Below are 12,365 nucleotides of genomic sequence, written 5' to 3' on the forward strand. Positions count from 1 at the left end.
CCTATTCACCCCCCCCCCCCTCTAGGCGACATCTCGATCTTTCAATTACCATTCATGTTGCAGACTACATGTGCAGTAAAAAGTGTAGCACAATATATTTTCATATGAAGGAGCTATCGTTTTTACGAACTATCCTATCTATTACCGTCCATATTACATATACAGCTAGCATGGCTTGAGTAGTCCAACGTCTACAAACGTGGAGTTAGCAGCCGTTAGGTTCACTCCATTGCCAGCCATGGTAATCTGCATCCCTTCATTTTACTGCCCACTATATCGGATGGCCATGAGGTGGTGCATAGCTAGCCATGCGGTTAGCAAATCCGCGTTGATATATATATATATATATATATATATATCTAATAGAGTTTCTATATATATATCTAATAGAGTTTCTATATATATATATATAGAAACTCTATTAGATATCCTGGGAGCAGAATAAGTAATTCTGCACCCGGGTCATATATCGAGCCGGTCAAGCCAGCCTCCGGTGCGGCCTGACCCGCCGAACCTGACCCGCCGCATCCCGTACTTTTTCCCCTTTTTTCTTACATCGACGATTCCTCTATGTTTATGGTCGTGGGGTGCTGCCGTGCTGGGAGCTAACTCACATTCATCAAATTCGGTGCGTGCGTGCGAGCGGTTGTGGGAATCGCCGGGTGGAGTGGTGCGGCCGGCGGGCGACTAGTGTGCATTGAGGCCGGCGGCGAGCGGCTTCAATCGACATTGCTGCCGGCGAGCGGCGAGCGGCTTCATCTTGGGAATATGGCGCGCGGCGAGCGGCTTCAGCTGGGGATCGCGGCGAGCGGCGGGTGTCCTCGGCCGCCTGAATGGATTGGGGCTTGAAGTTTCTGGACTCGGGCGGCGACGTCGTCAGCGGAAGGGCGTCGGCCTCCACACATCACTGGGCGCCGGACGAGCGAACGCGACCGCCGCGAGCGCCTCTGGCCCGAGCCACCCGCTATCGTCTGCGGCGGTTCCAGCGCGCCTCGCGAACTATAATACTTCCGCCGCGGCTCCTACATCTGGTGCCAGTCGTCCACACCATCAGGCATCAGCTACTTGCGTCCGGCGAGCTCCGCATCACTTCATCCACGCAATTGCTACTTGGTGGGATTATACGCCAAGGTGAATCCTTTCCTGCAGCGTTATGCTTTTTTTTGTTAGATTCCGTCCCCAATCGCAGAGGTGGATCCATTGATCGCCCCTGGACTCCACCTGATTGCAAAAGCACAAAACTTTCTGGCAGCCCTGGCTCCAACAACGATGAGGAACAGGGGAATTGCAGGGCCTTAAATTTACTCTAGGAACTTACAATTTGGGTTGCTTTTTCGCTAAATTTGTTTGGAGTGCAAAGAATTGAGGCCGTAAGTAGATGTTCAGTTCTAGTTCTTTTTAATGATCAATGCAAATTAGAGGCCGATTGAATTAGCTTGTGTGCGTTTTCCTTCACAAAATGCAAGAAACGACTGCTGTACATTGTGCTCATCATGTGCATCACTGTCCATTTTCTTGGCGAAATAAAGAAAGATGCCTGTGTTTTCTGGATAGTTTAGTTATTATTATGTGGCATCAGAGCTGCACCATAATTATTGTTTTGTGATTTAAATCCTGCTAACCATGTTGATTCGATGCTTTTGAGATGTAATTTCCTTTTTTTTTCTGTCATGTAGCCGCGTTGGTGTTTTCCTTTTGCTGTTTTCGGTGGTACGAAAGCTGTGTTTGGCGCTGGCTTTTTCTTTGTTTTCCCCTGGTACTCTTCGGTACCGCCCCATTTCTACCAATTTGGATGAGTAAGTGCAGGTCTTATTATTTCCCATGGTTAGATATGTGAATTAAATGAAGCTCACACATGGTTTATATGATTGTTGCAATGAATGTTCAGAATGAGATAGAGAGTGTGGTTATTTAAAGAAAATAGTCAGATTCCATATGTTGTAGTATTTGTAATTTTTCTCTACATGGTCATTTTTGTATTAATAAAGCCTCCACACAATGTTAATCTTGTTTTTACCTTATTTGGCATTATATATTTTTCAGTCTAGCCTGCTGCATCCTCCTGCTTTCGACAAGATTGACCCGTCTAGCCGATTTTGTCTTACGCTTACTATCTTTGTAAATGTCTTAGAATTACTTCCTTATTTCTAATGCAATTGAACTTCATTCTGCCTTTTTTTTCTTCAGGAATATATTCAACCTGTTTAGGAGGTAAATATTTTTTTGATCCACCTATAAGCATTTGACTAATTTATCGCTACACCTTCTTATTTTAACATGGCTGGATTTTATTCTTTCATTGATGCCAACAAGGTTATGACTTTATTTTATAATGGAATAACTTCTGATCCTTCATGGAATGAATTTTTTATGCTCACCTTCTACACGTCATAATGGAATAACTTCTGATCCTTCATGGAATGAATTTTTTATTTTGTCTGCTTATATACATACATCAGCCACTTATTGGTGGAACAATGGAAAATCATTTTTATGTCTAATCTCTACTAGAGCTTACAGTTTTATCATATGTGGCTAATCCTTGAACAAACATTTTTTTACGTTTGCTCTGCCCAGGCTTTGATTCCATATTGGAAGATCCATATCATCCCTTTTTCTTAAGATTCATGCTCATCTTTAACCTCTATCTGTTTACCACTTCATGACTTCCATAGACATTTGTTTATTTACTCTCATTTGATATTGATAATTCATCTACATTGTTATCTCCATGCTTTTCCATTTATTGCACACCCATTATGCTATTTGGTCATTTGCATTTCGCCATTTTGGCAGTAGGCCATTAGCTTCAAGCAAGACACTACTTCTAAACTTTGCTCGATATTTATCTCTAGTTGGGCGGTCAGCCGGCGGTGGATGGCTTTGGCGCAACACAAAATGGTATACTGAGAGCACATATACTGCCTTAATGTTATTTCTGTTGATTTATGTGGAAGTGGGTATATGTAGACAACTAGAAATAAAGGAGTACATCTGTCCAGCTACCAATAAAGGAATTGGTATGTGTGATGGACAGCCCCCTCGGCGTGTTCTCTGTTGGCTTCAACAATTTTAACGGCAGGTTCAGTTTTGGCCACTGCTGCACATTCAAGGTCATCGTCGAGCAACTTGCTTCCCCAGTCAGTAGTAATTACTTACTGATTGATATTTCTAGTTTGAGTCGGTGTTTTGCTTATTGGTTGGGTAAGCGATCTGATCCTGCGATGACATTATCCCAGGCTGACAGCGGGAAGAGGGATGCAGCAGAGGATCGGAAGATGCATTACAATGGTCGATACTGGAGGCTCCCGTCCCCACCAAAGGCCTCAGGCACCCAATGGCAGTGGCGCCTTAGCTCTTATCAGTGACTCCAGCAGTAGCGTCTTCGTATCGGATATCAGCTCCCTGGACAAGTCTCTCCGGCACTGCTTCCCTACGGGACTAGCTGGCTATCACAATGCGGCGGAGAAAATTCTAGTGACTGTCAAAAGATAAGCTACGACATGAGCTAGCGTGCAAGACAGTGACATAATTGTGTTCTTCAGGTGTAGTCTTTCCCAGGTAGATAAGCTATGGGAGAAATCAACGCCGGAAATCAAACTGTAATTAGTGCCTCTAAAAGCCCTTTTTCCAAAGATCGAATTTCATTGTACCTGAGTGGAAATTATGGTATTTGCTACGGAATTCTTACGTTATAGACATCCGATTCATTTCAGTTTGTACTGAATCCTTCGGTGAACAATAGAACAATATATGTTTGCGCAAATTTGATTATGCCGTTTCCAATCAACTAATTACATTCATTGTGCACTATTTTGAATTCGCAAGCTCAGCTAATTAGCTAGTCCTGTGCATTTTTCGACCATACAAGCATGTGCATATGCTTGACCACTAAGCTAGCTACATCTAGCTACGACCCTTCAGCTCTAAAAATATATTTTTTAATCTGCTAGCTACAGAGAGATCTGTGAAAATTGGCATACATAAGAAATCTAGGAAGTAGGGCCTCCAGTTACATCGGTTATTTCTTATAACGAAATTATGTTGTTGCACAAATCAACACACCATAATAAATATGGTAATACAATGGGACATAAAAATGTGAATTACAAAATGTCACGTAGGTGACATGGATAATTCTTGCATTACAACAATTCCAGATATGATCTGGTAGATGACACCAATAGAAGGAAGCATTCATAAGCAAGTACATTACATGGACAAGACACAAGAATAAAGATATTCAGCTATATACAGAAGTGCAATTTGTTTTAGGGAGAGTATATACAAGGGGAGCTTCAAATCAAGTTTTTTAGATATGGATTTTCATGGGTCTAAACTTCTCCAGAGAATCAGGTAAAGGTCCTGTTTCATTCAAATCATTCAAGATGACGCAGGAGAGCCATGTTGATTCATCTCCGTCTGCAATACAAAAACTATTGATGAAAATTCACAATACTAAAAGGATAACATCATAAGGCATTAAGTGAATTGAAAGATGGAGCCAAAGTCTGAACACGTGAGCACTTGCTCACGACATGAAAAATAATACGTGAGCACTTGCTCACGACATAAAATTATGAGAATGGTATTATTATGTTCCCATTTTTGTTTAAAAATATGTAGCTGAGTCACTTAGTGTTATTTCTCAAACAAAAGCATCCTATGTAGGGCACATTATGTTAGTTAAAAATATACAGCGAACATAAACTAACCGTGAAGCAATTGCATCGGTGTAGGTAATCAGAGACCATTTAAAAGGAAAACAGCTAGCTACATGACTCTCCAACTGTAGTTGTTAAATAGGTGTTGCATCTTATTCGGGTTAAGTTGGAGCATGTCCAATACAAGTTTGTGACTAACAAGGATGCAGTGTAATATTTTACACAACTCAGAAATTGCTAGTATTAAGGCAGAACTTTCAGAAAGCATTTAAGTCTGACAGAAAAGGGGTACGAAGCATTAGAGAATCAGATTTCTGGGAATATGATTAATTTTCAGAGTCTCTTGTATAAATGGGACAGTACCACTACCACAGCTACCGTGTTTGGTTTCAATAGATGAGCTTTGTTCAGCATGGTAAATTGTTAATACAGATACAATGTCCTCGATTGGATATTTATTTCTCAGCTTCGTTCCACGTTGCCCAAGTAGATCATACAAGTCTGATAGGAAAAGGCATTTTATTGCCCTGATATTTTTATGTGTATTACTTGGATAGACAACCTAAGAAAACTACGATTGTAAAAGTACTTTTTTTTTGCTTACTTTTGATTCATTTTTACAAACTCGTTTTCTCGTGTGCAGAATGCAGAACATGTTAGGATGACATATTGTGCTTTCGAGTTCCACTGGAATTGCTATTTGTTCTCTCTAGATCCAACTTCACTCATCCCTGTGCAAGAAAGAAAACACATCCAGCCTCTCTTGGCTCTCGTATTTTTTTCAGAGGTGTTTACTCTATAGTTGGTTACAGGGACTACTCATTCTTACAGAAATAATCTATCAATCCTAGAGTTTAACCTCTGAAATATGACATTTGCAAACTGTTGAAGATGGGGATGACAGAATGTACTTTAAACCTGAATCAGCTGCCTACCAGATGAACTGGCCGGAAAGAGGGCAAGGGTAAAGCTAAGGATTTTATTTGCATATTATGAAGAGTATCATGTAATTGACATCCTCCTAGGTGATTTAAATGCAAAAAACTTACACAGTACGGAATGGCCAGCTACCGTACCTTACATCGAAGCCAACCGACGTTCTCCGCTCGCCGTGAATCGACCCACGACACAGCTAAGGGGGGCCTGCTGCTCACCACGATGCGTCCCTCAGCCGCCACCCACTCTGCTGATGCCGAGGCCACCCTCAGCCACCACGAGGCCACCCTCAGCCACCACCCGCCACGCGGCCCGACCAGGCAGCTGACGCCATCACCACGCCGCCATGGCAACATTGCTCTGAGATGACATGAAACCTACGTAGATCTAATAATGCATATGTTTATCATCTGAATCTTGTATTGCTTAGTCTAATAGTGAACATTTGATTGGGTTCAGAACAGAAAAAATGGGGCTGAACCTGACAGAATCAATGAATCGTAGACACACACAACAGGATTAGTAGCTCTGTTTTTGCAAAGGCACATAAAGAATAGTAGCAGGATTTGAGGCAGCCGTAGGTCTAATCTGGGGAGGTTCTTTTTGATTTATCCCTGACATCTTATCTTACCTAGCGGACCAGATCGCCACATCTATGCAGAAAAAATTCAGTCTCGGCTGACATAGGAAAATGCGCACATATCAGATCTTGCGGAGGCCATAACGAAATTCATGCACGCCGATTGAAAACAAGAAAAGCTTCATGTACCTTGTAAGGGGATGCGACAGTACGCACAGAATCTAAGGTTGAGCCCACCGAAGTCACAAGTTGCCGCAATCCAACAGCCGCTTGTCTCCTTCTCCTCCGATGGGAGTCGGTCTTCTTGAAGCCAATCACCACGCCGCCATTGCTGCCGCTTCGGACGACCGACTACGAGGCTGTCGACGACGACGCTATCTGCCGCTTGCTTGGTCACTTAGCCCGGCCACCTCTTGCCGCCGGACGCGCACCCGATGGCCGCTGCTCAAATTCCGATTCCCCAACTGCTCCCAAGAGGGAAAAAAGGAGGTGCGGCTGGGTAGTGGGCTGAGTAGCTCCCCGGTTAGATAAGAAACTGCCAATGCATGCTAGCCGTCGGCCGACCGATCCCAGGCGCGTGGATCGGTCGCTAGGCGGCCGTCCATTTCACGTATTCGACGCTGGAGAATCAATCCACCAGGGACGTCGCTTTCATCCTGATATGATTACGTCACGTAACTGTTCATACTACTAGTAAATAAAGCATAGCGTGCTGTTGCTTGGGTGGAGCCCCCATGTGGTGCTGCGCGCTGTAATTTTCGCTTGGCTAGCTAGATTCACTGCTAGCTAATGCATGCATGCCTGCCTCGCCGAAGTGCTAGCTGCTGCTTGCTACACTAGAAACTCCATTGCTAGAATTTATCACGTAGTGGCTAAACAACAAATTTGTGCTTTAAATTGATTTACAGCAAAAATCACCATCAATTCTAACAAAAATAAGAGATTACAACAAAAATTATGTGTTCATTTCAAATTACGAAAATGGTTAAGGAAAAATTATTTTGCTACCAGTTGGTTTACAACAAAAATAGACATTAATTACAATAAAAATTGATAATATATTACAACAAAAATACATATGTTCGTGGCTATGAAAATTTGGTTAATCAATAACAAATTTGCTATATATTTAGTTACAACAAAAATCACTAGCTATTTAACAAAAAAAATATGATTACAACAATAATCACAAACTTGTGGCAAACATCATGTAAACATTACAACATTTTTTAGATGCTTCCACTACAAAATTCATACGCAATTTTTACAAAATTAACAACCATATGCTACATTGAAAATATGTGTCTATGACAAAAAAAAATTACTACAAAAGTCACAAATGATTACAAAAAAAAAATCATGTGTTTACAACATATTAAGAAACACACATGTTTCTAATAGATCGTTTAGAAAACCTCACAACATATGTCGTTTGATTTTACAACAAAACTTTTATCAATTTGTTACAATTTGAAAACATCACTATAGGTTTTCTAAAAAACCGTGAGTACCTAACCTCGTACCATTGGCAATGATGGCTCCGGTTAAGTCGATATGTCCACCCCAGTTCCTACCGCTTCCCAAGCTCGCCGTGGAATACATGCCAAAATTCCAATTATTTTAAATTTCTACTTACCACATGGCTACATGTGGTAAAAACACTAGAAGTTATGTGTGAGTAAAAAATAATACTAATGTAGCTACATAAACCTTAGGCTCACCCTCACACGTTGTAGGTCAAAAAGTAGGTGTACATTAACAATGTGTCCATGCGTGTGAGAAAGCAAGAAACAGAGGCAGCTAGGTAGGGTCCACCACAGCTCAGGACATGGACTTGACGATGAGCTGACAAAGTGTGCGCAGTGAAAAGGATGAAGAAAAGAGGAAAAGCAACCATGCAGGTGGGGCCCAATGAAGACAGATGAAAAAACAGCAGCGATGCGCGGGTGCGCGACTAACGCACGGGAACGGGCGAGCCACACACATAGACGACCGATCTTTCTCACATAATCGGCCGACTGATTATAAGCGTTTTCCAAAAAAATATTACGGAAGGTGTACGGTGCCGCAACCTGCAAAGCCACACGAAACAGGTCGGGTAGTGGTCGAAGCATGCCGTAAAATTATGTCACTCCCAAAACGGCGTGGTGCGCGCGGACTGGTGGAGCGCTCGGCGCGCGATGGACGGAGCAGCTCGTGCATACGCCGACCCGGGTGCAGAATATTATTCTGCACCCAGGGAGTCAAATAGCGCATCCCTATATATAGAAACTCTATTAGATATATATATATATATATATATATATATATATATATATATATATAATGGCAGTAACATGGATGCACATGCTTCTGCTTATGCACATTAATATCACTCTAATTTGTAAGGAGTCGTTTGGAAGCCAGGCTTTCATTTCATTTGTAGCATTTTGAAATGAATACATGCATTCATTTCATTTACATTGTAATTCCAGAAATGGACACTTGTTTAGTTGTCACAGGAATTGCAAATGACAACATAATTCAATATTGAATTTGTAAATGGCTTCCACAAGAATTGCAAATGACAGGTCTCAGCTTGGAATTGTGTTTACCCATGGTGTCATTTTGCTGGATTTCTTAAATGAAATGATGACCCAATTCTGTGACAACCAAACAGCACACCTATGGAATTCCAAAATGAATTCCAGAATTTCAGGCCCAAATGATAGATACCAAATGACCTCTAATAGGTTACCATTGTTTATCCATTAAAAATGAGTAAAACATTCTTTGACACCGATCGGTCATGTATGTTTGCTCTTTTATATAGACCTGCAGTTTGTAAATAACTAGCTAGACGGTCCTCGCAAATAAGAGATCATCTACTTAAGCCGTTCAGAGTATGAATTCCATTTTTTACCCCCTAAGATCAACTTTGTGCCATCTTTTACCAAATTTAACAAAAAATTCTCAGAATTACCCCATTTAACAATCTTCTTCCACCTTTTACCCCTTTTTATATTTTATTCCATCCTGGCCGGTGGGTTCCACTCTCAGTCCATGTTCTAGAGCCGAGACAAATCATAGAAAGTGGTGGTTTATTCTGGCCGGTTAGATCTTAGTCAGATTGAGCCATGCTTGATCACACTGACATGAGCAAGACTCGGCTCTGATCTTTTCCCGTTCCTCTCTCTCCCCGTGCTAGGGATTCAGTGGCACCGTGGAGACCTGGAGGCAACTGCAGGTGCTGAAGCGGGTGCTCCATTGTCGTCAGGGGAGACGGGCATATGAAGCCGCCAGCGTGAAGGAAGACGAGGAGAGCCGTGCTGCTAGCAGCCTTAAAGAGAACGAATTTGGAGGCGATGGGCGAAGGCTTGGTGCAGCAGCTGTAGCAGATCACTAGCCGCGACACGGGTGCTAGAGCCACCGGTTCCGGCATGAGTGTGGTGTGACAGCCCAGCCTTGGCGACGGCATCACGCATGCTACGACCACCGCTTCTTGCATAAGTACGCACCAACAGAGCACCGGCATCAACGTGACTGCTGTTGCAGCCATAGGATCTAGCGTTGGTTCGTGCAGCAGCGGATGGTGTCACAGGGGCAAAGGCTACCTCCTCCGACATGGTCTTCGTGCTGCAGCTAGCGGAGCACCGACGCCGGTGGCTTGCGTGGTACGGCCACTAGCTCTAGCGCGAGCTTTGTGCGGCTGTGGAGACGCGGCAACATGATGAGTCCTAGGACGACATGCTCTAGCATGGGCTTCGTTCGGCAGCGGGGCGGCGGCGGCGGTGAGCGCGCTGGATGTTGTGACCACTGTCTCCTGTTCTGCTTGTTGTTAGTTTAGCTTTGCTCATTTAAGGGCTGGCCGTCCTACGCTAAGATCAGAATAACCCATCACTTGCTACATCGGTTCGGCTCGGCTCTAGAAACTGACTATAACACGCGTTGGACAAAGAGCTAGGACCCCCTGGTTAGAATAGGAGAAAATATAAAGGGGGTAAAAAGTGGAAAAAGTTTCTTAAATTGAGTAGTTTTGAGAATTTTTTGTTAAGTTGGGTATAAAGTGGCACAAAGTTGATCTTAGGGGGTAAAAAGTGAAATTCACTCAAAAATATATTTATAAAATATATTTATGACATGACAGTTACTTAGTTCTGTTCCCAGTGAGTTGATGGTTATTATGTGATTTAAGATCAACGCATGTGGCTGAAAGTCAGATTTCCACCGTTGATATTAGATGCGCAAATCTAAAATTCAAAGCTACCTCCGGCAATTGGGCGCACATGAGCCGGCCAAACCTAAAAATGAAGCTCTATATTCTAGAAAAATCTAGATGACACTTCACACTTTCACTTTATTATGAACTTCAGTATGGGACTAATCCATTGTTTCTACTATTTCTGCTTTGCAGCATTAGAGTCATTGTTGTAGGACCTAGTTGTAAATAGGAACATGTTAGGAGACTAAAGTGTATAAACTAGATGTATATCTGAAGAGGGTGAATTAGAGAGCTGTAGAAGCTTCAGTTCGTCTCCGCCATGTCATGTCTGCTCTCAGATACAAAATCAAATATAGAGTGTTTTGATCATCTTCCTTCATATCCGATGCTTGATTTCTACATGGTATCAGAGCAATCGGTCTGGGAGAGTGCGCTTGACCTTGATCTGGTTTGATTCGAGCTTCGGCGGTTCCCGGGATTCGGTGGTCGCCGTCGCCGCGTTCGTGGCCGCCTTTGTGCGCCGCAGCCGTCCTCCACAAGGCCTCTTAGTCTTCTTGCTACGCCGCGTCGCTGTCGCCCGCGTGCTGTGCCGCATCGCCTTTGTGCCGTGTCGCTCCTCGCCTCCTCTGGTCCTGGTGTGCTGTTCTAAATCCATCCTGGTGCTGCAAAGAGGAAAAAATTGGAGTTGTTCTGAATCCGACTGTGACCATCTCAGGTACACGTTTGTTCAGTCAAGGTTTTTTGGTGGATTAAATCTTCTCAATCTGTGTAAGGGGAGAGGATTTTGGATTGTTTGTCTATACTAGAACCTGTTGTGCTTGAACTGCTAATTGGAGGTCTCGTTGTGAACAAACCATGGGAGACAGAAATAAGAATGTGGACTCTAGTGTTGGGAAGTTTTGTGAGAGCATGCAGAAAATACTTGCTCAGTTAATGGAGCAGCTGCAGATGAAATCCAGCGGTGCTCCTAATGTTCAGGATACTATTCTGGAACCTAATCCAGTTAAGTTGGCTAGCCCCTGTGACTACTTTAGCTGGTCACGTAATGCATCTTTAATTCTAGAATCACATGGCATGAGTAAATTTCTAAAGGAGGATGAGAAGCGTCTAGGGGAGATGACCCAGGAACAATGGGAGCAACATCAGAAAAAAGTCATGGTCTGGCTTTTGAGTTCAATGGATAAGGCTGTCCGGGAGGAGGTTGAAGGTTGTCAAACTGCAGCAGAGATATGGACTTGCATTGAAAAACAATTCTCTGGAAAATCCAACAAGATGCGGGTCAGTAAAATTTTTCATGAAATGCGACATATTAGACAAGACCAAAAAACAGTTACAGAATATGCCGGTGATCTTAAAAGGCTCTACAGAGACCTGGAATTTTTCAGGCCATTTAAACCTCATGATCCTAGAGACGTCACACTCCTCCGTGAGTGGTTTGAACCATTACTCGTGCAAATATTTCTAGAGGGGTTGAATTATGAGTTCCATCTCCGTTCTCAGTTGATCCTTTCAAGTTCTGAATGGCCGACCTTAGATGAGACAATCACTAGCATCTTAGAAGAAGAAACTCGCTTGGCAAGTCAAGGAACAATCACACAGGTGCATCCTGATAATGGAGCTGCACTAACTCATGTTCAGGCTCCTTCTCCCCTTAGAGGCTACCAGGCTAATGGCATCAAGTCTAATTATAGACAGAGAAAAAGGGTGGTGTGTGATCATTGTAAGAGGCCAGGTCATCTGAAGAAAGACTGTTTTGACCTAGTGGGTTATCCGCCAAACTGGCAGCATAAGCAAGTGAAAACCAGTGTTGTTGGTAGTCACGAGAAGAGGCATGGAAATGCTCAGTTCAGTTCGTCTTCACGAGAATTATCTGCTGCAGCTATGCAAGCGATGAAAGAGTTCAAGGCGAAGTTGATGGCTGCTTCTAATACGGGATCAGATGAAGCATCTAATTCTCATGGTGAGGACCATTTATTTCTTCCCT

At 43.0% G+C, this 12,365-nt stretch overlaps 1 protein-coding gene and 1 long non-coding RNA gene across 8 annotated transcripts; one reads left to right on the forward strand and one right to left on the reverse strand.

Moving 5' to 3' along the window:
- Nucleotides 1-527: 527 nt before the first annotated feature.
- Nucleotides 528-3,774, forward strand: LOC127311857 (uncharacterized). Of its 7 annotated transcripts, none has more exons than XM_051342334.2 (6): nucleotides 528-1,131; nucleotides 1,677-1,796; nucleotides 2,188-2,211; nucleotides 2,856-2,901; nucleotides 3,038-3,140; nucleotides 3,240-3,774. In XM_051342334.2, exons 1-6 carry the CDS (start codon nucleotides 834-836, stop codon nucleotides 3,366-3,368), a joined length of 720 nt encoding a protein of 239 aa, XP_051198294.1. In that variant the 5' UTR covers nucleotides 528-833; the 3' UTR covers nucleotides 3,369-3,774. The 7 variants fall into 7 exon arrangements, 3 of the variants coding, with proteins under 3 accessions (XP_051198294.1, XP_051198296.1, XP_051198295.1); XM_051342335.2 differs by having other exon boundaries at nucleotides 532-1,131; nucleotides 3,038-3,113; XM_051342336.2 differs by lacking the exon at nucleotides 1,677-1,796 and having other exon boundaries at nucleotides 530-1,131.
- Nucleotides 3,775-4,070: 296 nt separating this feature from the next.
- LOC127311856 (uncharacterized) lies at nucleotides 4,071-6,734 on the reverse strand. The gene is made up of 3 exons (XR_007857938.2): nucleotides 6,370-6,734; nucleotides 5,741-6,278; nucleotides 4,071-4,422 (listed from the first exon to the last, which is right to left on the reverse strand). It is a non-coding gene; the product is annotated as an uncharacterized lncRNA (long non-coding RNA).
- Between the last annotated feature and the right edge of the window lie 5,631 nt (nucleotides 6,735-12,365).

This window comes from Lolium perenne, chromosome 7, assembly GCF_019359855.2.
Source record: "Lolium perenne isolate Kyuss_39 chromosome 7, Kyuss_2.0, whole genome shotgun sequence".
Classification (NCBI taxonomy): Eukaryota; Viridiplantae; Streptophyta; class Magnoliopsida; order Poales; family Poaceae; genus Lolium; species Lolium perenne.